This window comes from Oryctolagus cuniculus, chromosome X, assembly GCF_051225735.1.
Source record: "Oryctolagus cuniculus isolate XC-2025 breed Fujian yellow rabbit chromosome X, ASM5122573v1, whole genome shotgun sequence".
In the NCBI taxonomy this organism is placed as follows: domain Eukaryota; kingdom Metazoa; phylum Chordata; class Mammalia; order Lagomorpha; family Leporidae; genus Oryctolagus; species Oryctolagus cuniculus.
The window spans coordinates 114,400,727-114,428,127 of record NC_142888.1 but is presented as its reverse complement, the minus strand read 5'-3'; the positions used below and the strand labels follow the sequence as shown (position 1 = coordinate 114,428,127).

Genomic DNA, 27,401 nt, shown 5'->3' with positions numbered 1-27,401 from the left:
GTAATTAAAATCAAACCCAAGCAGGATTTTTTGTACATATTGACAGGCTGTTACTAAAATTTGTATGACAAGGAAAGGAACTAGAATGACTAAAACAATCTTAAAGAAGAAAAAACAAAATTGGAAGATTCACATCACTTGATTTCAAATTTTTATTAAAAGTTTAGTAATCAAGACAATGGGGTATTGGGAAATAATAGACATATAGATAAGTGGAACAGGCAGTCCAGAAACTGGCACATACCAAAGTGGGTAGCTGACTTCAAAAAGTGTCAAAGTAATTCAAGATTGTATTAGTACTAGAACCACAGAACATCCAAAGGGGGGGGGGGGGATTTTGATCCACAAATCACATCATACACAAAAATTAAATCAAAATTTATCTTGTACTTAAATACAAAATGCAAAACTATACCTTTTCTATTAGAAAACAAAAATTATTTTTGATCTTGGGTTAGGGAGAGTTCTTACATACAATGGGTTAAGCAAAGAATTATTACATACAACACTTTTTGTGTTGTATGCGTAAAAGAAAAAATTGTATAAATATGAATCATCCAAATTAGAATATTTTGCTTTTCAGAAGACATTGTTAAGAGCTTAAAATGCAAAGCACTGAGAAAAATATTTGCAAACCATATATCTGACAAAGTGCTTGTATCCAGAATATACTTAAAAAAAACCTCTCCAAACTCAACAATAAGAAAACTACCCAATAAAAAATGAGCAAAAGATTTGACCACACACTTCACCAAAGAAGAGATATGGATGGCAAGTAAGAACATGCAAAGATGCTCAACATCATTAGTCTTTACAAAATTACAAATTCAAAACACAGTGAAATACCACCACAGGCCTATTTGAATGAAAAATAAAATTGACAATACCAAGTGTTGAAAAGAATGTTCAGAAATAATTTCTTGTAGGAATGCAAAATGGTGCAATCACTTTGAAAAACAATTGGGTAGTTTCTTTTTTTATATTTTTGTATTTATCAGATAACCCAATAATTCCAATCCTAAGTATTTACCAAAGCAAAATAAAAACTTATGTTCCCATCAGGTTTTGATGTTTATAGACTTTATGGTATTGTTTATTTATAATCATCCAAAACTGAAAGTAAACTGAACACTTGTTACCTAGTAAACACATAAACTATGGCACAATCATGCAACAGAAAATTGTTGAGAAATAAAAAGAAACAAGTTAGACAAGCCAGATCCAAAAGATTCTGTCTGATTTTCTGTAAGGTTGACTTATAAGACATTCTGGAAAAGACAAAAATCTAGGGGTCGAGAACAAATCAAAGGTGGGGATGGGGAAAAGGGTTGACCACAATGGTGTAGCACGAGGGAATTTTAGAGGGTGGACACATTCTGTATCTTGATTGTGATAGTGGTTATATGATTATGAATTTTTCAAAACTCAATGTACTGTACACCAAAAAAATTAAATCCACTGTACATAATTTTTGAAATAAATAAATATTTTAAATATTATGTCTGTGGTTTTCACATTTTTGCAAATATTATCACAAAAATAAAATATATAATCTTTTGTTAAATTCTTAAGACTTTTTGAAAAACAAATGTAAGTGGTAGGTCTGGGGAGTAGAAAGGAAAGATCTGAATATATTTCTGAGCAGAAAAGAAGCCTCAGTGGAGAGATAAAATAGAAACACACAAGAGAGAGAAGTTAACTAACTGAGCAAGCTGTATTAAATTTTAAGTACCTTTCAAATCATGGATTAATCATCACTTTCTCAAAGCCTTTCAGGCGCCCCAAACTGGGAATTCCCCTTTCCTCATCTGAACCCGCATACTCTATACCCCCTCTTGTTACTCCTAGTACTTACTGCCAGATAGAACTGTTAATATTTCACATCTCTTATCATCCCCTCCACCTGTTCCAACAACCCATTACATTATAAATTATTTGAAGGCAGAGTTTCAGGGGAAATTTATATTCATTTCATACGCAGTGCCTAGCATAATCCCTCAAATGTGGTAAAAACAAAACAAAACAAAAGCCACAGTAAGAATACTGAATGAGTTACTACATAATGCAGAAAATAGTAGATGGATTATTGACTGGTTCTTGCATACGATATCCCTTGTATTACAATCCTGTATAAATGACTATCACACAATAGCACTTTGTTGTCAAATGTATTCCACTCCAGATTCAGCTCAGTCTTGACCTCAAAGCAACAAATAGCTGAAAAACTGTCAAGGAATCACTTTCTGACAAAAATGTATTATTAAAGCATTCACCTCAGGAAAGACCACCCAATTCTAGTTCCCTTGAAAAGAGTTATAGAAAAAACAGATGGTCCTATTCAAGGTGGTGAGAGGGAGGGGGTTCACTTTGCCTATTCGAAAGAAATCAAAAATTCTGAGATACACATATTTGACGTGCAAATTTTCAATGTTCAACCCTTTCAGTGATCTCAGCTTTTTCCCCTAGGGTTTAGGGGAAACAAATCACATGTAGATAAAAATATTATCTGAATACGGAATATATCACTGCACTGTATCCTTTATGGCATTATACTCCGTCACAGAGCATTATTAAAGCATCTTTTCTCATGAATCAGTCTAATGTCCATGTCACTGAATTTGCACTGTTAAACTTTCAGTGTAGGTCCTCTTCCCTGATTATGGTACACCTCTAGCATCAAGGACACAGGAATTTCATTACAAACAGAATTTAAGTATCATGAGAGTGAAAATAGAATCCATTACTATTTTCTTACAATTGAAAGTAAAGACTGTCCTTCAGAACATATCGAGAGAATATTTTTTCCCAGATATATATGAATAAAAGATGCTATGGACTGAATTGTGCCCCTCCCCCAAATTCATATGTGATGAACTTAGAGATGAACCCTTTAGGACCTAATTAGGTTTAGATGTCATATAAGTAAGGTCTCCATGACAAGATTAGTGTCCATTTAAAAAGAGACATCACATGGGACTTCAATCCCACTAAAATTGGTGGTAAAAATGCCATCATAGGGCCGGCACTGTGGCATAGCAGGTAGAGCCATCGCCTGCAGTTCCGGCATCCCATGTGGGTGCCAGTTCGAGTCCCAGCTGCTCCATAGAGTTTCTGATTCAGCTCTTTGCTGTGGCCTGGGAAGGTAGTGGAAGATGGCCCAAGTCCTTGAGTCTCTGCATTCAGAGGAAGCTCCTGGCTCCTGGTTTGGGATCAGCACAGCCCCGGGAGTTACAGCCAATTAGGGAGTGAACCAGCGGATGGAAGACCTCTCTCTCTCTCTCTCTCTCTCTCTCTCTCTCCACCTCTCTCTCTGCCTCTGCCTCTCTGTAACTCTGCCTTTCAAATAAATAAATAAATCTTTTTTTTAAAAATACCATCTTAATTGTTAATGTGATCATATTAAGTGTTAAAGTGAACATATAGAGAGGATTAAGTGTAAAAGAGATCATATAAATAATATCAAGTGCCTGGTAATAATAATAGACAGAATTAAAAAGGAAGGAAAGTCCAATATGGGAAGCAGTCCACACAGCAGACTCCTAGAATGACATTCACTGTAAACAACACTCTGACCTCAGAATCAACCCTTGAGGCTTCCTGGTCTGGCTGAAAGCCCTGTGAGAGCATTTCAGGCATGGAAAGCCAAGACTCTGGCAAAAAATATCCTACATGAAGGATCTCTGTGTGTGAGATCCCAGTGGAAAAAGGGGCCATCAAAGAAGGATGTACTTTTCTCCGAAGGGAGGAGAGAACTTCCACTTTGCTTACTGCCTTGTCTAAATACTGATGGTGTTTGTGGTCACAAAAGGCTACTATAGTCTTTAGCAGCTCATGGCAAGAGCCTCGGGTGATCACTGATGTCATAAATAAAAGTGTCATAGAATGGCGGATGTCTTAAACAGCACTCTGGCCTCAGAATCAGCCCTAAAGGCATGCGGATCCAGCTGAAAAGCCCATGAGAGTATTTCAGGCATGGAAAGCCAAGACACTCTGGCAAAAAAAAAAAAAAAAAAAAAAAAACAACACCTAAATGAAAGATCTCCGTGAGTGAGATCCCAGTGGAAAGAACAGATCATCAAAGAAGGAGGTACCTTTCTCTGAAGGGAGGAGAGAACTTCCACTTTGACTATGACCTTGTCTAAATATGATCAGAGTCGGTGAACTCAAAAGGCTTCCAGAGCCTTGGCAACTCATGACATGAGCCTAGGGTGATTACTGATGCCATAAACAAGAGTGTCAATTTGTTAAGTCAACAACAGGAGTCACTGTGCACTTACTCCTCATGTAGGATCTCTGTCCTTAATGTGCTGTACATTGAGATTTAATGCTATAACTAGTACTCAAACATTATTTTTCACTTTGTGTGTCTATGTGGGTGCAAACTTTTGAAAGCTTTACTTAATATATGCTAAATCGATCTTCTGTATATAAAGAGAATTGAAAATGAATCTTTTTTTTTTTTGACAGGCAGAGTGGACAGTGAGAGAGAGAGAGAGACAGAGAGAAAGGTCTTCCTTTTGCCGTTGGTTCACCCTCTAATGGCTGCCACAGCCAGCGCGCTGTGGCCGGCGCACCATGCTGATCCGATGGCAGGAGCCAGGTACTTATCCTGGTCTCCCATGGGGTGCAGGGCCCAAGGACTTGGGCCATCCTCCACTGCACTCCCTGGCCTGATGTGAATGGAAAGGGAGAGGGAACGGGAGAGGGGAGGGTTGCGGGTGGGAGGGAAGTTATGGGGGGAGAAAAAGCCATTGTAATCCATAAGCTGTACTTTGGGAATTTATATTCATTAAAAATAAATAAATAAATAAATAAATAAAAGTGTCAATTGTTAAATGGACAACAGAAGTCACTGTGCACTTACTCCCCATGTAGGACCTCTGTCCTTAATGAGTTGTACTATGAGAATTAACTGCAAAATTTGTCCTCAAATTGTACTTTATATGTTGTGTGGGGGTGGGTGCAAACTGTTGAAATCTATACTTAGCATAGAGTTGGTCCTCTTTATATAAAGTTAAACTAAAAATGAACCATAATGAAGAATGGGATGGGAGAGGGAGTAGGAGGTGGGACAGGAGTAGGTGTGGGAGTGTGGGTATGGGGGATAGAACCACTATATTCCTAAAGTTGTACCTATTAAATTTGCATTCATTAAATAAAAGCTTTAAAAAATAAAAACAGACACCAGGGAGTTTCTCTCTCTCTCTCTCTCTCTCTCTCTCTCTCTCTCTCTCTCTCTTCCTGTGCCACATGAGGACACAAGGAGAATACAATCATCCCCAAGCCAGGAAGAGGGCCCTCACTAGAACTCAACTATGCTGGCATACTGATTGGGCTTCCTAGCCTCCAGAGCTGTGAGAAAATAAATTTCCATTGTTTAAGCCTCCCATCTACTCTATTTTGTCATAGTAGTCCAAGCTAACTAAGACAAAAACATACCAAGGAATTTGGTGGTAAAAGCCTAAACCTTGCAACACTTTTATTCATGAAGTAGTTGACCTTGAACAAGTTGCTCTACAGTCTGGCCAAAGATCCTGCATCTGTATAATCAGGGAACTGGATGAGCAACTCTCACAGGCACTGCACAGAATCCCTGACCCCCACTTTGACTATGAGTGTACCTTGGAATTGCAGTCACTAATGATGCTGCGATAACTACGCGAGACAGGAAGAAACAATCACAGAAGGCAGCAAAGAGGAGAATAACAAAAACTCATGCATAAATTGCCACTCTAGCATACTCTGCAGTGCAAAATATAAAGCTAAGATAAGCATTTATGAAATCTGCTTCAAAAACAAAATCAAAATCCCATGCAACATTGCCACTTCTTTGTACTAGAGGTTAAGATGTACAAAAAGATGAAAACAATGCAGATAAAACAGGGAGTACTACAGCTAGAGAAAACATCATGATTTTCATCTCCTTCCTACTCTTCTTTGTGGTGTATGCTTATTTTTTCCGAGCTGAAGTATAAGGAATACTATAATTGCATAAAGAAAAGAAAATGTAGGATACTCACCCAGGACATAACAGTGCTGTCATGAAAAAGTGAGTCTTCCATTTCATACCTTTAAATGCTGTGGATGTAGAAAAACAGAACAGTTACTGTAGCAACTTGATTTAGTTCACTTTATAATATTTAAAAGCAAGGTACAATTACATTTTCATAGGTTGGCTAAAATTGCCCATACATTGTTTTAAATTTTTTTCTACATTTAACATAACAAATTACTGAAATAACAATAGTTGTAATACTCACTCTTATACATTTTAGCAGACACATATCCAGCTGGGGTTCCCAGAAGTACCCACAGAACAACAGCACATGTCATTAAACCACCTCGATTGGCAGGGGATAAAAATCCAAGACAGGCCACAACTAAAGACACACAAAGGAAAGAGGAAATCAGTGACAATAATAGTCTCAAGAACACACAGGGTTTTATAATAAATTTTAAACAAATTAAGAACATCACCAAGACATATTATTACATAATATATGAAACAACATACAAGGAAATGCTCTTAATGGGACTGCTCAAGTGATGCTGCCAACAAATGTTATTCCATTAGCTAATTCTTTGGCAATCTTCTTCTTAACAAAAAGGTCTGATTTTGAATTAAAAAGGAGGGAATGCCCAACATGAGAAGCAGTCCACACAGCACACTCCTAAAATGACAATCTCTGACCTCAGAATCAACCCTTAAACATTTCTGGTCTGGCTGAAAGGCCTGTGAGAGCATTTCAGATGTAGAAAGCCAAGACACTGTAGCAAAAATATCCTACATGGAGGATCTCTGTGAGTGAGATCTCGGTGGAAAGAAGGGGCCATCAAAGAAGGAGGTACTTTTCTCTGAAGGAAGGAGAGAATTTACACTTTTTATGGCCTTGTCTAAATACTGACAGAGGGGCCGGCACTGTGGCGCAGCAGGTTAACACCCTGGCCTGAAGCACCGGCATCCCATATGGGCACCGGTTCGAGACCCGGCTGCTCCTCTTCCAATCCAGCTCTCTGTTGTGGCCTAGGAAAGCAGTGGAAGATGGCCCAAGTCCTTGGGCCCCTGCACCCACGTGGGAGACTGGGAAGAAGCTCCTGGCTCCTGGCTTCGGATCGGAGCAGCTCCAGCCATTGCGGCCATCTGGGGAGTGAACCAGCAGATGGAAGACCTTTCTCTCTGTCTCTACCTCTCTCTGTAACTCTGTCTTTCAAATAAAAAAATCTTTAAAAAAGTAATAAATAAATAAATACTGATGGAGTTTGTGGTCACAAAAGGCTTCCATAGCCTAGGCAGCTCATGACAAGAGCCTCGGATGATCACTGATGTCATAAATAAGAGTGTCAATTGTTAAATGGACAACAGAAGTCACTGTGCACTTACTCCCCATGTAGGACCTCTGTCCTTAATGAGTTGTACTATGAAAATTAACTGCAAAATTTGTCCTCAAATTGTACTTTATATGTTGTGTGGGGGTGGGTGCAAACTGTTGAAATCTGTACTTAGTATAGAGTTGGTCCTCTTTATATAAAGTTAAACTAAAAATGAACCATAATGAAGAATGGGATGGGAGAGGAAGTAGGAGGTAGGGCAGGAGTGGGTGTGGGAGGGTGGGTATGGGGGAAAAAACCACTATATTCCTAAAGTTGTACCTATTAAATTTGCATTCATTAAATAAAAGCTTTTATAAAAGGTCTGATTTTCAATCCAAGACAAATGGAACTAGGTTTTCAAGCTGATTTAGTCCTTAATTAATTAATTGTCTATGTCAAAATTAAATAAATATCTCCTCTTTCCTTACTCCAGTAGTCACTCCAAAAACAGCGAATCATTTTTTGCCACAAAAAAAAAATCCTTCTGTTCCCTTTGACTCAAAGTGAAGAATTAAAAAGAAATCAAAGTAAAATTTGATCTCAGAAAAAAAAATCTTAAGAGCTGAATTTTGAAAATATCATTGACATGTGAAACATCTAAAAAGACACTTTTTACAGCAACTTTGTTTACAAAAATGACTGCCTATCAAAAACTGACAAACTCCATTTTTAGTTTATTAATGAAAGCAGCTAGGGTTCATCAGCCATTGTGAGACTACTAAAGGTGCCATTCTGTTCATACACTTAAAGAGAAGTTTTTAGGCTTCCCATAGCATTTAAAAACACTAGCTTTGAATAATGAACTCCCTTAGCCTACTGAAAATATGATTTTACTCATGTACTGATTTTCTAGAATGCACCTATTTTGCAAAGTAAGGAATGTGTGTATTGGAGTTCACAATAAATTTTTCAGAACTGAAGAAGACACGGAAGATCCTTGATATAGGAACATATTCAGACTCATCCTTAATTCCAAATAATATAAAAGTAAGTACTATATTGTGGCTGGCACTGTGGCATAGTGGGTAAAGCCGCTGCCTGCAGTGCTGGCATCCCACATGGGCGCCGGTTCAAGTCCCGGCTGCTCCACTTCCAATGCAGCTCTCTGCTGTGGCCTGGGAAAGCAGTGGAAGATGGCCCAAGTCCTTGGGCCCCAGCACCCATGTGAGAGACCCTGAAGAAGCTCCTGGCTCCTGGCTTTGGACCGGCACAGTTCCAGCTGCTGCAGCCAACTGGGGAGTAAAGCAGCAAATGAAAGACCTCTCTCTCTCTCTCTCTCTCTCTCTCTATCTCTCTCTCTCTCTGCTTCTCCCCTCTGTAACTCTGACTTCCAAATAAATAAATAAATAAATATTTTTTTAAAAAAAGTAAGTACTATAGAACACTGGGATGGGTATTTGGCACAGCAGTTAAGACACCACTTGGAATGCCTGCATCTCATATCAGAATGCCTGGGTTCAAGTCCATCTCTGCTTCCAATCCAGCTTCCTGCTAATGCACACCTTGGGAGGCATCAAGTGATGACTCAAGAACTTGGGTCCCTGCCACTCACACGGGAGACCCAGATTGGATTCCAGGTTCCTGGCTTTGGTCCGGCCCAACCCTGAGTGCTGCAGACATTTGGGAGAATGTACAAACTAGTGGATGGACAATCTCCATTTTTCTGTCTCCAACTGTCTCTGTCTCTCTGCCTTTCAAATAAATTTTACTTTTTTTAATTTTTTTAAAAGCACACCTTTCCTTTCCTTAAACTTCAGGGTATAATTTTCAAAGTCCTTTTGTATACATGGATCAAATATAAAATATGTTAGCAGTTCACTGAGAATGTTTAAGGTATATCTAAGCTTACTCACATAAAGTAATCAATGACATCATCAAAATTTGTACTCCTTGACCTAAAAAGACCGACAGCAATAGTCCATTCTCTGGTGGTCTGAACACATCCCCACTAAGCAGCTTCCAACCAAAATCCTGCCGGACAGTACCCTGTGTATGAGAAATTCTTTAATAAACACACAAGTGACTCTAACAGAAAGTTACAAGAGTTATGAAAGATTAAACAGAATTTTCCTTGAAACTAGTAGGGGGCCAGTGCCGTGGCGTAGCGAGTAAAGCTACCACGTGCAGTGTCGGCATTCCATTTGGGCACTGGTTCAAGTTCCAGCTGCTCCATTTCTGATCCAGCTCTCTGCTATGGCCTGGGACAGCAGTAGAATATGGCCCAAGTCCTTGAGCCCCTTATACACATGAGGGAGACCTGGAAGAAGCTCCTGGCTCCTAACTTCAGATCGGCACAGCCCCAGCCATTGCAGCCACTTGAGGAGTGAACCAGTGGATGGAAGACCTCTCTCTCTCTCTCTCTCTCTCTCTCTCTCTCTGCCTCTCCCCTCTCTGTGTAACTCTGACTTTCAAATAAGTAAATAAATAAATCTCTAAAAAAAAGAAACTAGTAGTTCATTACGGTTTTAGAAGGTCTCTGGAAGATGATCTAGCAACATAAATGAGTCAGTCTCTTATTCTAGGTTTTGCATTAGAAGGATATGTTAATTATATGAACCATAAAACTGGCTGGTTTTTCATTAAGAAAGCAAAATGACTTAACCTACATAAAGAATTCAACCAATTTCATAGAAATTTAAAATTCATAAATACAGAAGTGATTGCAAGAGTCAAAACAGTATAACCTAAATTACAGCACTCTGCAAAATTTGGTATACTTATTGCATACTTCAAATCAGCAAAAAGTTTTAAGAATGCTATTTTTTGAGTGCTCAGAAATATATAAAAAAATATAATCAAACAGTTGATAACAAACCACCCTCTAATATAATTACCTATACATTTAAAAAATCTACACAACTCTGTGTTCCTGATTTGGCATAATAGATAAAATTACTAGGCATAGAAAATGTGTTACATTCAAGGTGCTGTATGCTAAGTAGAAAAATGACATTAAAATTGTACAGAGTAGACATTGAATTATTTATTCAATCAAATATGTGCATTTTTACTTACAGAAGAACGTTTCTGATTATATCTTGTAATATCTCTATGGAGAGCCTGTACTATGACTACAGCCACCATGCCAGATAAGAAAAGAACAACAACAAAGGAATTGGTAATGCTAGAAAATTCAAGAAAGAGAAAAAGGATAAAAGTTAAATCTCAAATTCCTTAATTGAGCACTCAAACAAAAAAGAATGTATATATAAAAGAAAGGCATTCAAATTATCATTAAGTCATTCAGTTTTCTAAGGCTGAACTTTGATCAAAGACTAAATGCATCAATATATTTAATGAACTTAAAGTTATATCACAAAAAATATAACAAATAAAGCAATAGAAGTAGCACTATTCTTAAAGCTATCTAAGAATTTCTTAAAGGTATATTTCCAGGGGCCAACTCTGCAGCATAGTGGGTTATGCCTCTGCCTGTGGTGCCAGCATCCCATACGGGTGCTGGTAAGAGACCAGGCTGCTCCACTTCCAATCCAGCTCCCTGCTAATGCACCTGGGAAAGCAGCAGAAAATGTGGTGCTTGGGCCCCTGCACCTACATGAGAGACGTGGAGGAAGCTGCTGGCTCCTGGCTTCAATCTAGCCCAGCCCTGGCCATCGCAACCATATGGGAAGTGAACCAGCAGTTGGATGACCTCTCTCTCTCTCTCTCTCTCTCTCTCTGTTTCTCCCTTTCTTTGTCTGCAACTCTGCCTCTCAGATAAATAAATCTTTAAAAATAAGAGTATATTTCTAAAGGGAAACAAGGAGAAGTGAATAATATCAGGAACACAAAGTTAGTTCTACATATGGAACTGAGAATCCAAGTTCAAGAGTCAAAGGTTGAACTGATGTCTATTATTAACAAATATACAATCCCATAGTCTATTTTACTTGATCACTCCCTGACCAATTATCTACCAACTCTTGCTTACTATTTCTAAAATGAAAACTTGAAAACTATCCCCAAATCAGAACCAATGCCTTTTACCCTCCCACCCTCGAGCCAAATCTGTACATATCTAAAAATTTTCACAAGAATTGGCACTATTTTAGTGAAATACCAATAGGATGAATTATGTCTAAAATGTCTGTTAAATGTTATAAGCAAATTAACTTACACCAGAAACTAAAGCAGATTCATTGTTACATTATAAATGTTAATACAGCTAGACATTTAGCCCCCCCCTCTCCAATCTATCTGGAGGCTCCTCACTTTAAGAACCCCTCTGGAGAAACTATTTAAATAAATTTAATGAGGGGCTGGCACTTTGGCATAACAGGTAAAGCTGCCGCCTGCAACACCGGCATCCCATACAGGTGCTAATTCAAGTCCCAGCTGCTCCACTTTCAATCTAGCTCCCTGCTACTGTGCCTGAGGAAGCCACAGAAGATGGCCCAAGTGCTTGGGCCCCTGCATCCACATGGGTGATTGGGAGGAAGCGCCTAGCTCCTGGCTTCTGATCAGCCCAGCTCCGGCTACTGCAGTCATTTGGGAGTGAACCAGCGGATGGAAGATCTTTGTGTCTGTCTCTCCCTCTCTGTGTAACTTTGCCTTCAAAACAAATAAATAAATCTTTAAAAATTAAATTGTATCTGAGACTTCTGGGGGAGGGGTAACAAAAGAAGACCTGGACTATCGTCCAAACAGAAAACTCTGGAAATGTTATAGTAAGGAGGAGGTGGTGGTGAAAAACAAGGATAAGAATAGGAATAGGACAAGCAGTAGGAGGAGAGGAGGCACTTTTAATTTTTAAGGCAGTGACAGTAAGAGTATCATAACTTTGGAAGACCATATTCATAGTATCACACCTCTCTTTACTTTCATTTTTACTTTTAGTCTTCCTCCACCAGAAATTTCTTTATGACAGGATATGAGGCTAACAAGGAAAAAACCACTATATATACACATCTATTTCTTTTCAGCTTCTCTGATGAGTCTCCTAAGCTTCAACTTAGATGCTACTCCCACTTACAGCACTTTACCAAACCCACAGTCATTATGTTGTCAATTGGTCTACTCCTTGATTCTGTGTTAAAACTACTGCTTCCAGTCATAGAGTCAGAACTCTGTGGTTTGATCCTGATCAAAATTCTGAGGAATCAACACCTTGCACTCTGAATCCACTGGAATGCGACCTTGATGAAAGCAGAATCCTTGTCCGTCGAATTCCCTACTGGATCTCAGAGCCCAACATCATAGTCTGCATCATAACAGGGACAAAAAAGAACCCTGCAAAATGGTTCTTCACTGATGCACATTCTCTGCACACAATCGCTTCCCCTCTCTGACCTGCCTTGAGAAAGCCGTCACTTGAAAGTTGTTGGTTTGGCATATGTAGTCTTTCACCTAGCTCTTGTCCTCTTCCCAGTTTTTTGAGACATCCTTATCTTCCTCTACTCTCAGTTACTGTTTCTCCTTACCCTCCAGTTTGCTCAAAGTTGCTCTACTTACAAACAAGAGTTTCCATTCTATGTGCATACTGTCCACTTCCACAGTCGCCTCCTGCCTTCTCCCCACCAAGAATTCCTTGTATGCAGGCAGACCATCCCCATGGCCTCCCAGGTTTCTCTTTCCCCTTCATCATAAACACTAGTGTATTTAAAACACATTTTCCTTCTTTTATTTGTGTTGTGTCTGAGGGGAGGTAAGGAAAGGAGAGGAGAGGGGACACTAGCCTAGAGAAGACAAAATAATGTCACCCAAGAATATCTGCAGTGACAAAAAGCCTTAATTTTTAAATATATATTTACATTTCCCAGCCCAAATCTATTCTTTATTTCATAAAATGCTCACCTGAACCACTGAATGTTTGTATTGGTCATAGATTCCAAAACATAATCCCACCTGGAAGACCACTTCACATCCTTGTTTTCCTATACAAAAATATACAATCACATGATGAAACTTTAACAGAACTTTTTCTGATTACAGTCTTGAAACAGACAGAATATCCATCCCACAAGTGCTTTCTTCAATGATTTCTAATTTTATGGGAAAATGAGATTTACCTTGAAATTTTTGTCTTATTTTTATTTATTTATATTCTACCTCCTTTCAAAAGGATATTGGGAAGAAAATTTTAGCTTACTACTATTCAACAGAAATAGCATCTTTTTGCTACTTTTCTATGATGTCTAATCCATCCCATTCTCCATTTCCTTTTGTCCAAACCATATTTCCATCTTCATTGTAACAGTATATCATAAGGTATATAGGTATATACTCAATAAGAATCCCTGTAGCTCTGTTCATAAATTTAAAAACCCAGAACTAAGCAAAAATGCCATCAGAGGGGCTGCCGCTGTGATACAGTGGGTTAAGCCATGGCCTGCAATGCCAGCATCCCATATGGGCACAAGTTCGAGTCCCCCTGCTCCACTTATGATCCAACTCCATATTAATGTGCCTGGGAAAGAATCAAAAGATTGCCCAAGTCCTTGGGTTCCTGTAACCCACGTGGGAGACCCAGCAGAAGAAGCTCCTGACTCCTGGCTTCAGCCTGGCCTAGCCTTGGCCATTGAAACCATTTGGGGAGTAAACCAGGAGATGGGACATCTCTCTCTCTGCTTCCTCCTCCCCTTCTTTCTCTGTACCTCTGCCTTTTAAATAAATAAATAAATGCTTTTTAAAATACTAAAAAAAAGAAGTTCCTGGCTCCTGGGTTCTCTCTGACACAGCTCCAGCCCTTGTAGCTACCTGGGAAATGAACCAGTGGATGGAAGATATTTCTCTCTCTCTCTCTCTCTTTCTCTCTCTCAGTCTCTCTCTCTCTCTCTCTCTCTCTCTCTCTCTGCCGCTCCTTCTCTATAACTCTTTCAAATAAATAAATAATCTTAAAAAATAAGTCCTACTTTTCTTTTCTTTATTTATTTGAAAGGGAGAGTAAGAACCAGGGCAGGGGGAACCTCCCAATTTCTAGTATACTCCCCAAATGCCAGCAGAAAGCAGGACTGGGCCAGGACAAAGACAGGAACTGGGAATTTAATTTGGGTTTCCCACATGGTTGGCAGGGACTAAGTATTAGATAATGCTGCCTCCCAGTGTGCTCATTTGCAGGAAGCTAAAATCGGAAATGGAGCTCGGATTCGAACTCAGGCACTCCAGTATTGCATGTAGTGTCCCAAGCAGCATGCTAACCACTGCACCAAATGCCTACCCCATGCTGAAGATTTCTTTTTAAATACTGTATTGAATAAAACAGAAGAAAACACAATTATGAATCAGGTTTCTGCTGATGTGTGATCCAATTCAACTTGTCAATAGCTTTAAAACAGTCCCAGTAGGTAAATATATTAAATGGTAATCTTTGATAAACACTTAAACTATCAATACAATGTTATTACCCATCAAATTAAGTACATGATTTTAGCAAAAGAAAAACACTGGCAATGACTGACTAAGATATGCTTGAAATAACTTATTATTTAAAATTGAGTATCTACAGCTATTAAGTTTGGCAGCTGAGTTACAGAGAGGCAGAGGCAGAGCGAGAGCGAGAGCGAGAGAGAGAGAGAGAGAAAGAGAGAGATGTCTTCCATCCACTGGTTCACTCCCCAATTGGCCACAACGGCTGGAGCTGTGTCAATTCAAAGCCAGAAGACAGGAGCTTCTTCCAGGTCTCCCACAGGGGTGCGTGGGCCCAAGGACTTGGGCCATATTCTACTGCTTTCCAAGGCCATAACAAAGAGCTGGATCAGAAGTGGAGCAGCCCGACTGAAACCAGTGCCATTATGGGGTGCCAGCACTGCAGGCACCGGCTTTATTTGCTATGCCACAGCACCGGCCCCAACTAAAATGGGTTTTAATCCAACAATGGATTTCAGCTAAAATCTGATGACCATGTGACCATGGTTACCAGTGACAAAACAAGTTAACATCATATGCCTCCTAATGTGAGGTATCACTTCTGTGGTATGCCTACAAAGAATGCCCGGCCTGAATCTGGTCATGAAGAAGCATTAGAGAGACTCAGGTTCATGGTCAGCCTATAAATGTCAAGGATTTTCTTTATATACAGAAGATCAGTTTAGTATACATGAAAATGAATCTTGATAAGAATGGAAGGGGAGAGAGAGCGGGAAAGGGGAGGGTTGCGGGTGGGAGGGCAGTCATGGGGGGGGGGAGTCAATGTAATCCATAAGCTGTACTTTGGATATCTATATTCATTAAATAAAAGTTAAAAAAAAGTCAAGGATTAAAAAGACTAATGAAACTATTCCAGATTAGAGGAGACAAAAAAAATGAATGTGACACATAATCCCAGATAGGATTATCAACCAGAAAGGGACAGGGTGACATTGTTGGATAGTTGGTGAAAATGGAGTAGATGGATATGTATTGTATGGTAATATACCAGTATTGATTCCTGCTAGTTTTGCACAGTTATCTTGCATTGGAGAAAAACTCTCTGGGCTGTTTATAAGTGGTTGGACAACATCTAGCTCTCAAAATATTCATAGAAAAACTAATGATAATGGCTATACATACAGAAGAATAAACAATGTAACAAATGAGGTAAGATGTTAACAATTGGAGAACATGGTTAAATAGACTAGAGGAGTTCTTTGTGCTGTTATGGCAATTCTTCTGTAAATCTGAAACTGTTTAAAAATGAACTATTTTGGGGCCGGTGCTGTGGCATAGTGGGTAAAGCTGGTGCCTACCGTGCTGGCATACCATGTAGGCACCGGTTCAAGTCTCAGTTGCTCCACTTACAATCCAGCTCTCTGCTGTGGCCTAGAAGAGTTGTACAAGATGATCCAGTGCTTGGGCCCCTTTACCCCTGTGGGGAATCCAGAGGAGGCTCCTGGCTCCCAGCTTGGGATAGGCCCAGCTCAAGCCACTGGGGACAACTGGGGAGTGGGCCAGCAATGAAAGACCTCTCTCTCTGCCTCTGCCATCCGTTAGAGTATCGCTCCAACAGTAAATTGTGTTAAAATCTAATATAATGTGTCTCTTAACCAACCTATCCATTGCAGTGAGTTAACTTATATCAAGTCTTTTAAAAAGAAGGTACTTTAAAATATGCCCTACACATGGAAAGCCAAGACACTCTGGCCAAAAAAAAAAAAAAGGACCTAAATGAAAGATTGTGAGTGAGAGCCCAGTGGAAAAAAACAGGTCTTCAAAGAAGGAGGTACCTTTCTCTGAAGGGAGGAGAGAACCTCCACTTTGACTATGACCTTGTCTAAATATGATCAGAGTTGGTGAACTCAAAAGGCTTCCATAGCCTTGGAAACTCATGACTGGAGCATAGGGAGATTACTGATGCCATAAACAGGAGTGTCAATTTGTAAAGTCAACAACAGGAGTCACTGTGCACTTACTCCTCATGTAGGATCTCTGTCCTTAATGTGCTGTACATTGAGATTTAATGCTATAACGAGTACTCAAACAATATTTTTCACTTTGTGTGTCTATGTGGGTGCAAACTGTTGAAATCTTTACTTAATGTATACTAAACTGATCTTCTGTATATATAGAAAATTGAAAATGAATCTTGATATGAATGGAAGGGGAGAGAGAGCGGGAAAGGGGAGGGTTGCGGGTGGGAGGGAAGTCATCTGGGGGGGGGGGCAATGTAATCCATAAGCTGTACTTTGGAAATCTATATTCATTAAATAAAAGTTTAAAAAAATATGCCCTACAAAGATTAGATTTGCAATACAGGCCGGCGCCGTGGCTCAATAGGCTAATCCTCCACCTAGCGGTGCCGGCACACCGGGTTCTAGTCCCGGTCGGGGCGCCGGATTCTGTCCCGGTTGCCCCTCTTCCAGGCCAGCTCTCTGCTGTGGCCAGGGAGTGCAGTGGAGGATGGCCCAAGCCCTTGGGCTCTGCACCCCATGGGAGACCAGGAGAAGCACCTGGCTCCTGCCTTCGGATCAGCGCAGTGCGCCAGCTGCGGCGGCCATTGGAGGGTGAACCAACGGCAAAAGGAAGACCTTTCTCTCTGTCTCTCTCTCTCTCACTGTCCACTCTGCCTGTCAAAAAAAAAAAAAAAAAGATTTGCAATACAAAGAGAGCCTAGACAATCTGCAGTTGTGATGCCAAGTCATTTCGGTACCAAATACTGCCACCTGCTGGAAATAATAAACTATAGCACATATTATTCTTTAAGAAATTGTTTAAAACTCCCAAAGCACACTTGAGAACAAAATGACAAACGCAAAAAGATAACTAATTGATGGGAGCCATTTTAAATATATTTAAAATTAACTCCCAAATTTAGGTCCTGGAGATTCAAAATCTTTCTTTTAAAGATTTATTTATTTGAAAGGCAGAATTACATAGGAAGAGAAAGAGAGAATCTTCTATGCACTGGTTCACCCTTCAAAAAGGACCACAACAGCCAGGGTATGCCAGACCAAAGCCAGGAGACTGGAACTCCATCTAGATCTCCCAAATGGGTGGCAGGTTCCCAAGCTCTTGAGCCATCTTCTGCTGCTTTCCCAGGTGCATTAACAGGGAGCTGGAGCAGAAGTGAAGTAGCCAAGACTTGGACCATAGCTCATATGTGATGCCAGCATCACAGCAGCAGGAGCTTAACCCACGGCACCACAATCCTGGCCCCTCAAAATCTTTTTTATAAGACATAGCAATTTTCATAAAATCATAAGAGATAAAAATGCCTTTAATGTTAGCAACAACAGAGGAATATGAAGCAAAGGTAGAAACAAAGACAGGATTTCCTGATCCATAGCACAGTATCCCATTATGGACTTCATTTGGACATTACACAATGTATACAAGTATAGGAACATCATACGGATACGGTACCCCCAAAATACGTAAAATTTTAATGTCTTTATTAAATTTTTTTATTTTTTAAATAAAAATACATTTATCTATTTATGAGAGACAGACAGAGTGCAAACTCCCATCTGCTAGTTTACTCCCCAAATGCCCACAATGGCTGAGGCTGGGCCAGTGCAATGGTCAAAACATGGAACCAGGAACCAAATCCAGGTCTTCCACATGAGAGACAGGAACCCAATTACTTGAGCCATCCCTGCAGGGATCACTCCCAGGGGCACATGGAAGCTGGAGTCAGGAGCCAAAGTCAAGTATTGAACTGAGATATTCCTACACGAGATGTAACCTGCATTTTAGCCACTAGGCTAAACCTCTGCCCCTAAAAATTAAATGTTAAAATTCATTAAAAAAATTCACGGGGAGGCCGGCGCCGCGGCTCACTAGGCTAATCCTCCGCCTAGCGGCGCCGGCACACCGGGTTCTAGTCCCGGTCGGGGCGCCGGATTCTGTCCCGGTTGCCCCTCTTCCAGGCCAGCTCTCTGCTGTGGCCAGGGAGTGCAGTGGAGGATGGCCCAGGTGTTTGGGCCCTGCACCCCGTGGGAGACCAGGAAAAGCACCTGGCTCCTGGCTCCTGCCATCGGATCAGTGCGGTGCGCCGGCCGCAGCGCGCCGGCCGCAGCGGCCATTGGAGGGTGAACCAACGGCAAAAGGAAGACCTTTCTCTCTGTCTCTCTCTCTCACTGTCCACTCTGCCTGTCAAAAAAAAAAAAAAATTCACGGGGAAGGGAGCATTGAGGTGTAATGGATTAAGCTGCCACCTGTGACGCCACCACCTCATATGGATACTGGTTTGAGTCCTGGCCTCAGAAAGCAGTGGAAGATGGCACAAGTGCTTGGGCCCCTGTACCCATGTGGGAGATCCAGAAGAAGCTCCTGGCTCCTGGCTTCAGATTAACTCAGCTCTGGCCATTGCAGCCATTTGGGAAGTTAACCAGTGAATGGAAGGCGTCTCTGTCTCTCCCTCTCTCTGTCCCTAACTCTGTCTCTCAAATAAATAAATAAATATTTGTTTAAAAAAAGAAAATCATGGTCGGCGCCACGGCTCAATAGGCTAATCCTCTGCCTTGCGGCGCCAGCACACCGGGTTCTAGTCCCGGTCGGGGCGCCGGATTCTGTCCCGGTTGCCCCTCTTCCAGGCCAGCTCTCTGCTGTGGCCAGGGAGTGCAGTGGAGGATGGCCCAAGTGCTTCGGCCCTGCACCCCATGGGAGACCAGGAGAAGCACCTGGCTCCTGTCTTCGGATCAGCGTGGTGTGCCGGCCGTAGCACGCCAGCCATGACGGCCATTGGAGGGTGGACCAACGGCAAAAAGGAAGACCTTTCTCTCTGTCTCTCTCTCTCTCTCTCTCTCACTATCCACTCTGCCTGTCAAAAAAAAAAAAGAAAGAAAGAAAGAAAATCATGGCATTATTTGGGAAAATGTGGTAACTGAGTCACCAATGTATAATATTTTGCATCAGTTGTCATTTTTAATAATTATCATATACATGACTGCAACCATTTGATAATGACTGAAATATATGCTTAAATACTTATTATTTTATCTTATGAAAAGTTACTTGCCTTTCATTTCTCCTTTATATTATACTTAGTATGCTGATGTTTATTGAAAGTATCTTGAGACAAATTTCATTGTCTATTGTGTACTAGTATCTATTTAAAATACTAAAAGGGAAGTTATAAAACATTTGTTATTAACTACAGGTATCAATTTGACAGGGTTGAGAACCACTGACACAGTTCAACTCCTTTCTTCTAGTATGGGGTAACTCAGACTTAGAGGGAAAAAATGAACATGCTCAGGATCATAGTATGGGGGCCAACACTGTGGCGTAGCGGGTAAAGCCACCGCCTGCAGTGCCAGCATCCCATATGGGTGCCTGTTCGAGTCCCAGCTGCTCCACTTCTGATCTAGCTCTCTGCTGTGGCGTGGGAAAACAGTAGAAGACAGCCCCAGTCCTTGGACCCCTGCATCCATGTAGGAGACCCAGAAGAAACTCCTGGCTCCTGGCTTCAGATCAGCGTAGCTCCAGCCATTGAGGTCGATTGGAGAGTGAACCAGCAGATGGAAGACCTCTCTCTCTCTGCCTCTCCTTCTCTGTGTAACTCTGACTTTCAAATAAATAAATAAAATTAAAGATCATGGTATGAGTTTGAGCCAAAACAGCACCAAAGTTTTCTGATTCTCGATTCAGTTATTGATCTATGATCTCCAAAAGAAATTGGGGCTGGTATTGTGGCGTAGCAGGTAAAGCCACTTCCAGCATCCCATATGGGAACTGGTTCGAGTCCTGGCTGCTCCACTTCTGATCCAGCTCCCTGCTAATGTTCCTGGGAAAAGCAGCTGATATGACCCAAGTGCTTGGGCCCCCGCACCCACCCTGGAGACCCAGAAGAAGCTTCTGGCTCCTGGCTTCAGCCTGGCCCAGCCCTAGCGGCTACAGCCATTTGGGGAGTGAGGCAGTGTACGGAAGCACTCTCTCTCTCACTCGCTCTCGCTCTCGCTCTCTCTGTATCTCCCTCTCTCTCTATGTAACTCTTTCTTTCAAATAAATAAAAAATAAATATTAAAAAAAGAAAATCAGAAGGTAATTTTCCAATAAAAACAATGTTATAAATATAGCTAGAGTCCCAGGCAAGCCCCAAAATAAAGCTTGTATAAGGAAAATATACTTGTATAGCTCTAACTAATGTGATTAGAATGAGACCAAAAAGCCTTTAGTTAGTAACATAAAAACAAATAAGACCAAGTGTCTGGTAATAATAATAGAATTAAAAAGAAGAGGCTGGCGCCGCAGCCCACTAGGCTAATCCTCCACCTGCAGCACCGGCACCCCGGGTTCTAGTCCGGGTTGGGGCGCCGGTTCTGTCCCGGTTGCTCCTCTTCCAGTCCAGCTCTCTGCTGTGGCCCGGGAAGGCAGTGGAGGATGGCAGTGGAGGTGCTTGGGCCCTGCACCTGCATGGGAGACCAGGAGGAAGCACCTGGCTCCTGGCTTTGGATCAGCGCGGCACACCAGTCGCAACACGCCAGCCGTAGCGGCCACTTTGGGGGTGAACCAACGGAAAAAGGAAGACCTTTCTCTCTGTCTCTCTCTCTCTCACACTGTCTACCTCTGACTGTCAAAAATAAAAAAATAAAATAAAATAAAATAAAATAAATAATTAAAAAGAAGAGAATGATCCAACATGGGAAGCAGTCCACACAGCAGACTCACAGAATGACAAATGCCCTAAACAGCACTCTGACCTCAGAATTGGTACTTAAGGCATTCGGAGCTGGCTGAAAAGCCCACGAGAGCATTTCAGGCATGGAAAGCAAATACACTGTGTCAAAAAATGTCCTACATGAAGAATCTCTGTGAGTGAGACCCCAGTGGAAAGAAGGGGCCATCAAAGAAGGATGTACTTTTCTCTGAAGAGAGGAGAGAACTTCCCCTTTGCTTATGGCCTTTCTAAATACTGACAGAGTTTGTGGACTCAAAAGGCTTCCATAGCCTTGGCAGCTCATGTCTGGAGCCTCAGGTGATCACTGACATCAAAAATAAGAGTGTTAATTGTTAAATCAACAACAGGAGTCACTATGCACTTATACTCCCCATGTAGGACCTCTGTCCTTAATGAGCTGTATTATGAGAATTAATGGTAAAACTAGTCTTCAAACAGTACTTTATACTTTGTGTGTCTGTGTGGGTGCAAACTGTGGAAATTTTACTTAGTATAGAGTTGATCTTCTGTATATAAAGATAATTAAAAATGAATCTTAATGAAGAATGGGATGGGAAAGGGAGTAGGAGGTGGGATGGGAGTGGGGGTGGGAGGGCAGGTATGGGGTGAAGAACCACTATATTCCTAAAGCTGTACCTATGAAATTTATATTTATTAAATAAAAGCCTTCTTTAAAAAATTAAATAAAAATGCTGAGAATACACTTTACCCTTGGGCAGGCATTGTGGTACAGCAGGTTAAAGTCGACACTTAGCATGACTGCATCCCACATCACAGTGCCTAATTCAAGTCCTGCCTCTCCTTCCAATCCAGCTTCTTGCTAATGCACCTGGGAGGCAGTAGATGATGGCCCAAGTGCTTGGGTTCTGCCACCCACATGGAAAACCAGATGGAGTTCCTAGCTTCTGGCTTCTGCCTGGTCCAACCCTGGCTGTCGGGGCCATTTGGGGAGTAAACTGGCATATGGAAAATCTCTCTGTCTCTCCGTGCCTCTCTGTCACTCTGCCTTTCAAATTAATAAATAAGTAAAACTTTAATCACTAGGCTAATCCTCCGCCTTGCGGCGCCGGCACACCGGGTTCTAGTCCCGGTTGGGGCGCCGGATTCTGTCCCAGTTGCCCCTCTTCCAGGCCAGCTCTCTGCTGTGGCCAGGGAGTGCAGTGGAGGATGGCCCAAGTGCTTGGGCCCTGCACCCCATGGGAGACCAGGAGAAGCACCTGGCTCCTGGCTTCGGATCAGCGTGGTGCGCCGGTCGAGGCGGCCATTGGAGGGTGAACCAACGGAAAAAGGAAGACCTTTCTCTCTGTCTCTCTCTCTCTCTCACTGTCCACTCTGCCTGTCAAAAAAAAAAAGTAAAACTTTAAAAAAAACCTTAGCCTGGCATCCAGTAATTTATAATAGGCACTCAGTTCATTATAGGCTCTCAAGAAATATTTTTCTTGTAAGTGGATAAACAGAAGCTCTTACTCAAATGTTAGATTTTGTGAGTCATCTGTCCTTCTGAACAAATTTATTATAAACTCCAACTTTCATGCCCATTTGGAAACATAGCATTTTATGAGACCATTATAGTGCAAGATCCTTGACTGCTAAACTTAAAAGCTAAATAACGGGCCAGCGCCGTGGCTCACTAGGCTAATCCTCCGCCTGTGGCTCTGGCACCCCGGATTCTAGTCCCTGTTGGGGCGCCGGATTCTATCCCGGTTGCTCCTCTTCCAGTCCAGCTCTCTGCTGTGGCCAGGGAGTGCAGTGGAGGATGGCCCAGGTCCTTGGGCCCTGCACCCACATGAGAGACCAGGAGGAAGCACCTGGCTCCTGGCTTCAGATCAGTGCAGCGCGCCGGCCGCAACGCACCAGCCGTAGCAGCCACTTGGGGGGGGTGAACCAAAGGAAAGAGGAAGACCTTTCTCTCTCTCTCTCTCTCTCTCTCTCTCTCTGTCTAACTCTGCCTGTCAAAGAAAAGAAAGAAAGAAAGAAAAAAGCTAAATAACAAAACTTTCTTAAAACTAAAAATCATTATATAGCCTCTGGACTTTTTCATGGTCAGTATCTGCCTGATCAAGGACTCAGGCCCATAAGTACAATCAGGATTAGGTCTGACTGTTGACGAACAAGCACTTGAGACTTCACCCCAGATAGAGTGATTCCTCAAATTCCTCCATTTTTTAGGTGACATCTTTACCTTCCATTTTATCTCTCTTGATGATGGTGACAGTTGCTTCCTGATGAGTGAGACAGAGAGAGAGAGAGAAACTAACAAAATACCATGTATGCTCCAGATCTGAGTCAGTACTTCAATTTAGAAGTATTTCCTTTGGTGTTACTGTAAACTTAAGAGTTCTTACATGAAAAAATTATAATACCTAATTGGTAACTGATTAAAATGTCTAAGAGCTGGGGCTGGCACTGTGGCACAGTAGGTTAACCCTCCGCCTGCAGCACCGGCATCCCATATGGGCGCTGGTTCGAGTCCTGGCTGCTCCTCTTCCAATCCAGCTCTCTGTTATGGCCTGGCAAAGCAGTAGAAGATGGCCCAAGTCGTTGGGACCCTGCACCCATATCAGAGAACCGGAAGAAGCTCCTAGCTCCTGCCTTCGGATTGGCGCAGCTCCAGCTGTTGCGGCCATCTGGGGAGTGAACTAGCGGATGGAAGACCTCTCTCTCTCTCTCTCTCTCTCTCTCTCTGCCTCTCCTCTCTCTGTGTAACTTTGACTTTCAAATAAATAAATAAATCTTTTTAAAAAATGAGATTAGCAAGAATCATGTTGTAATGGCTGTCAGACCATCCACAGAAATGACACAAACCAAGCACAAGTTGTAAATGAAAAATTTGAAACTTAGCCCCAAATAAAGTGATTATAGTTTGGCCTCTGGGAAGAAGATCTGCAGCCATAAAAAATGAGTCTTAAATGAAATCAAGTATAGTCAAAGATGAATCAAAAATATGATATAGGATCTGAAAAAGACTAAAAGTGGAAATACATAGATCTACATAGTGAAGGTTTTCCCTCTAAAACAAAGTCCCAAATTCAACCTTTTGGTAAACTACTTCTAACACTATATACAATTAAGAATGTCTGACCTATTAACACAAATATTCGGTGCATTAGTAAGTTATGGCATTAGAATGTCATAAATATAATCTTTTTAATACCTTAATTCCCTTTGCTCTGCAATCCCATGCCTACTAAGAAACTTTCTATTTGTTGTATTCTGGTTATATTTGCTTTTATATTAAGAATATGATATTTATATACTTGACTTGGGAAAAATAAGATGATGGCACAGAATACTTACCTCAAATTTTACAGAATATGTATAGATCACATTTAAATTATCTGCGTATTCACCAGCTATTTCCATTGGGGGTCCATTACAAGTTAGGTTGTTTTCATCTGAATGTTTATAACTAATAAAAGAAAAAAAAGAAAGGGAAGGGAATTTTTATATGAAATTCACATTGTAAAAATTCCAATTCATAGCTAGTCAGGCATATAACAGCAGGAGGAAAAAAAATTAGCCTTCCCATGACATTATGCATTTAAAATTATTTATGATTGAAAGTACTTTTGTTTCTAAATGTCCCCAACAGTCAAATGAGACTCAATATATTACTCAAAACTCAATACTTAAGAGCATTCTCCTTGCCTGTGGATAGAAGTAATAACAACAACAACAACAAAAAAGGTGTCACCAAATGGCTTTTGCATTGTTCATCTCTTCACTTTGGTATAGTAAGTAAGCTATTTTGTAACCTTAGCTGTGGGGCCAGAGAATTAAATAGATGAAGCAGAAATCATGTTCATAAGGACCCAGGGATTTGAAGGCCTTGGGCCCCTGCACCTGCATGGGAGACCCAGAAGAAGCTCCTGACTCCTGGCTTTTGGATGGGTACAGCTCCAGCCACTGTGGCCAGTTGGGGAGTGAACCAGTGGATGGAAGACCTTTCTCTCTCTCTGCCTCTCCTTTTCTCTGTGTAACTCTAACTTTCAAATAAATAAATAAATCTTTAAAAATACGCTTATAGAATGAATGCATTCTATTTAGAGCCAGAATACATCTTAAAACAGCTAGAAATTGAATAACAATCGTTAAGGGCACAAATCAAAAACAATTCTAAAGGGAAAAATTAAATTATTGCATATACAAGTTTATTGTGGGTGGGCATTGTGTCCCAGTGTGTTAAGCTGGCACTTGGGATGGCCTGCATCCTGTATTGGAGTGCCTGGTTTGAGTTCCAGCTTCTCTGCTGCTGATCCAGCTTTCTGCAAATGTGTCTGGAAAGACAGCAGATGGTGGATCAAGTACTCTGTTCCCCAGTCCCCATGTAGAAGAACTGGAGGAAGTTCCAGGCTTCTAGCTTTACCCTGGTCCAGTGCTCACTGTTGCAGACATTTGGGGAGTGAATCAGTAGACTTAAGATGTCTCTCTCTCTCTCCCTCCCTCCCTCCCTCCCTCCCTCCCTCTCTCTCTCCTCCCTTTCTTTCCTTCACTGCCTTTCAAATAAATAAATGAATCTTTTGAAGTTTTATTGTGTTAGTACAGACCTTGAATCTAGTACAGAAAATATATGCATTCCACACAGGAGAGGCTATGTATCAAAAATTGTATTAACAGCTCTAACCAAAGTGCAATCCCTAATTTTTTTTGTTATTTATTTACTTGAGAGGGAGAGGGGAAGAGAGAGGGGAGAGGGAGAGGGAGAGGGAGAGAGAGAGAGAGATGTGTATGTTTCACATCCACTAGTTCACCCTCCAAATGCCCACGGCAGCCAGGACCAGATTGAGGTTGAAACCAGAAGCTACAAATGCAAGCCAGGCCTCTCTTGTTATCAGGGACTCAATTACTTCAGCCATCACCACTGCTTTCCAGGGTCTGTATTAGCAGGAAGCTGAAATTAGGAGCTGAAGGTGGGAATCCAACCAGGTACTCTGAGATGGGAAGCAGGTATCTTGACTGCTAAGCTAAATGCCCACTCCAGAATCTCGTTTTAAACCATTGGCCTTATACATGGGCTGCATAAAGCCTTACAGGCCACTTTCAGAACTCAGGGTGATGAGAACTCAATGGAAGATTCTGAGCAGAAAACTGATACAACTGACATTTCAAAAGGAACAGTCAGAATGCTGTATTAAAAACAAGTTGCTAGGAGTCAGTGCTGTGGCATAGCAGGTTAAGCTGCCACCTGCAGCACCAGAATCCCATATGAACAGTGGTTCAATTCCCAGATGCTCCACTTCCAATCCAGCTCCCAGCTAATGCACCTAAGAAAGCAGTGGACGATGGCCCAAGTATTTGGGCCCCTGCCACCTGTGTGGAAGACCCAGATGAGACTCCTGGCCAGAGGCTGGCCCATGGAGTAAAGATCTCTCTCTCTCTCTCATCTCATCTCTCTCTCTCTCTTTTTTTTTTTTTTTTTTGACAGGCAGAGTTAGACAGTGAGAGAGAGAGACAGAAAGGTCTTCCTTCTGTTGGTTCACCCCCCAAATGGCCGCTACAGCTGGCATGGTGCGCCAATCCAAAGCCAGGAGCCAGGAGCCAGGAACCAGGTGCTTCCTCCTGATCTCCCATGCAGGTGCAAGGCCCAAGCACTTGGGCCATCCTCCACTGCCTTCCCGGGCCACAGCAGAAAGCTGGACTGGAAGAGGAGCAACAGGGACAGAATCCTGCGCCCAAAACGGGACTAGAACCCGGGGTACTGGCACCACAGGCAGAGGATTAGCCAAGTGATCCGAGGTGCCGGCCCTATCTCTATCTCTATCTCTATCTCTATCTCTATCTCTATCTCTATCTGTCTCTATCTCTATCTCTTCCTCTCACCATGTAACTCTGCCTTTCAAATAAATAAATAAATCTTAAAAAAAAAAAAAAGAACAAGCTGCTAAAAGACAAGGGTGGCAGCAGGAAGACTAGCTAGTGTTTTGTAATAATCTAGGTGAGGTAAAATGATGTATTGGGCCAGGTGATAATACTGAAAATGATGAGAAGTGGTAGA

At 41.5% G+C, this 27,401-nt stretch overlaps 1 protein-coding gene across 6 annotated transcripts in view; it reads right to left on the bottom strand.

Moving 5' to 3' along the window:
- Positions 1 to 27,401, bottom strand: part of LOC100353059 (transmembrane 9 superfamily member 2) — a 95,221-nt gene that overhangs the window by 36,588 nt on the left and 31,232 nt on the right. For all 6 annotated transcript variants that reach the window (XM_070066948.1, XM_089323772.1, XM_070066947.1 and 3 more), the window contains 6 exons: positions 24,704 to 24,815; positions 13,165 to 13,244; positions 10,387 to 10,495; positions 9,225 to 9,357; positions 6,261 to 6,380; positions 6,021 to 6,078 (listed from right to left, as the gene is read on the bottom strand). In XM_070066948.1, coding sequence (XP_069923049.1) covers positions 6,021 to 6,078; positions 6,261 to 6,380; positions 9,225 to 9,357; positions 10,387 to 10,495; positions 13,165 to 13,244; positions 24,704 to 24,815 — 612 coding nt within the window. The remainder of the gene's footprint in view (positions 1 to 6,020; positions 6,079 to 6,260; positions 6,381 to 9,224; positions 9,358 to 10,386; positions 10,496 to 13,164; positions 13,245 to 24,703; positions 24,816 to 27,401) is intronic.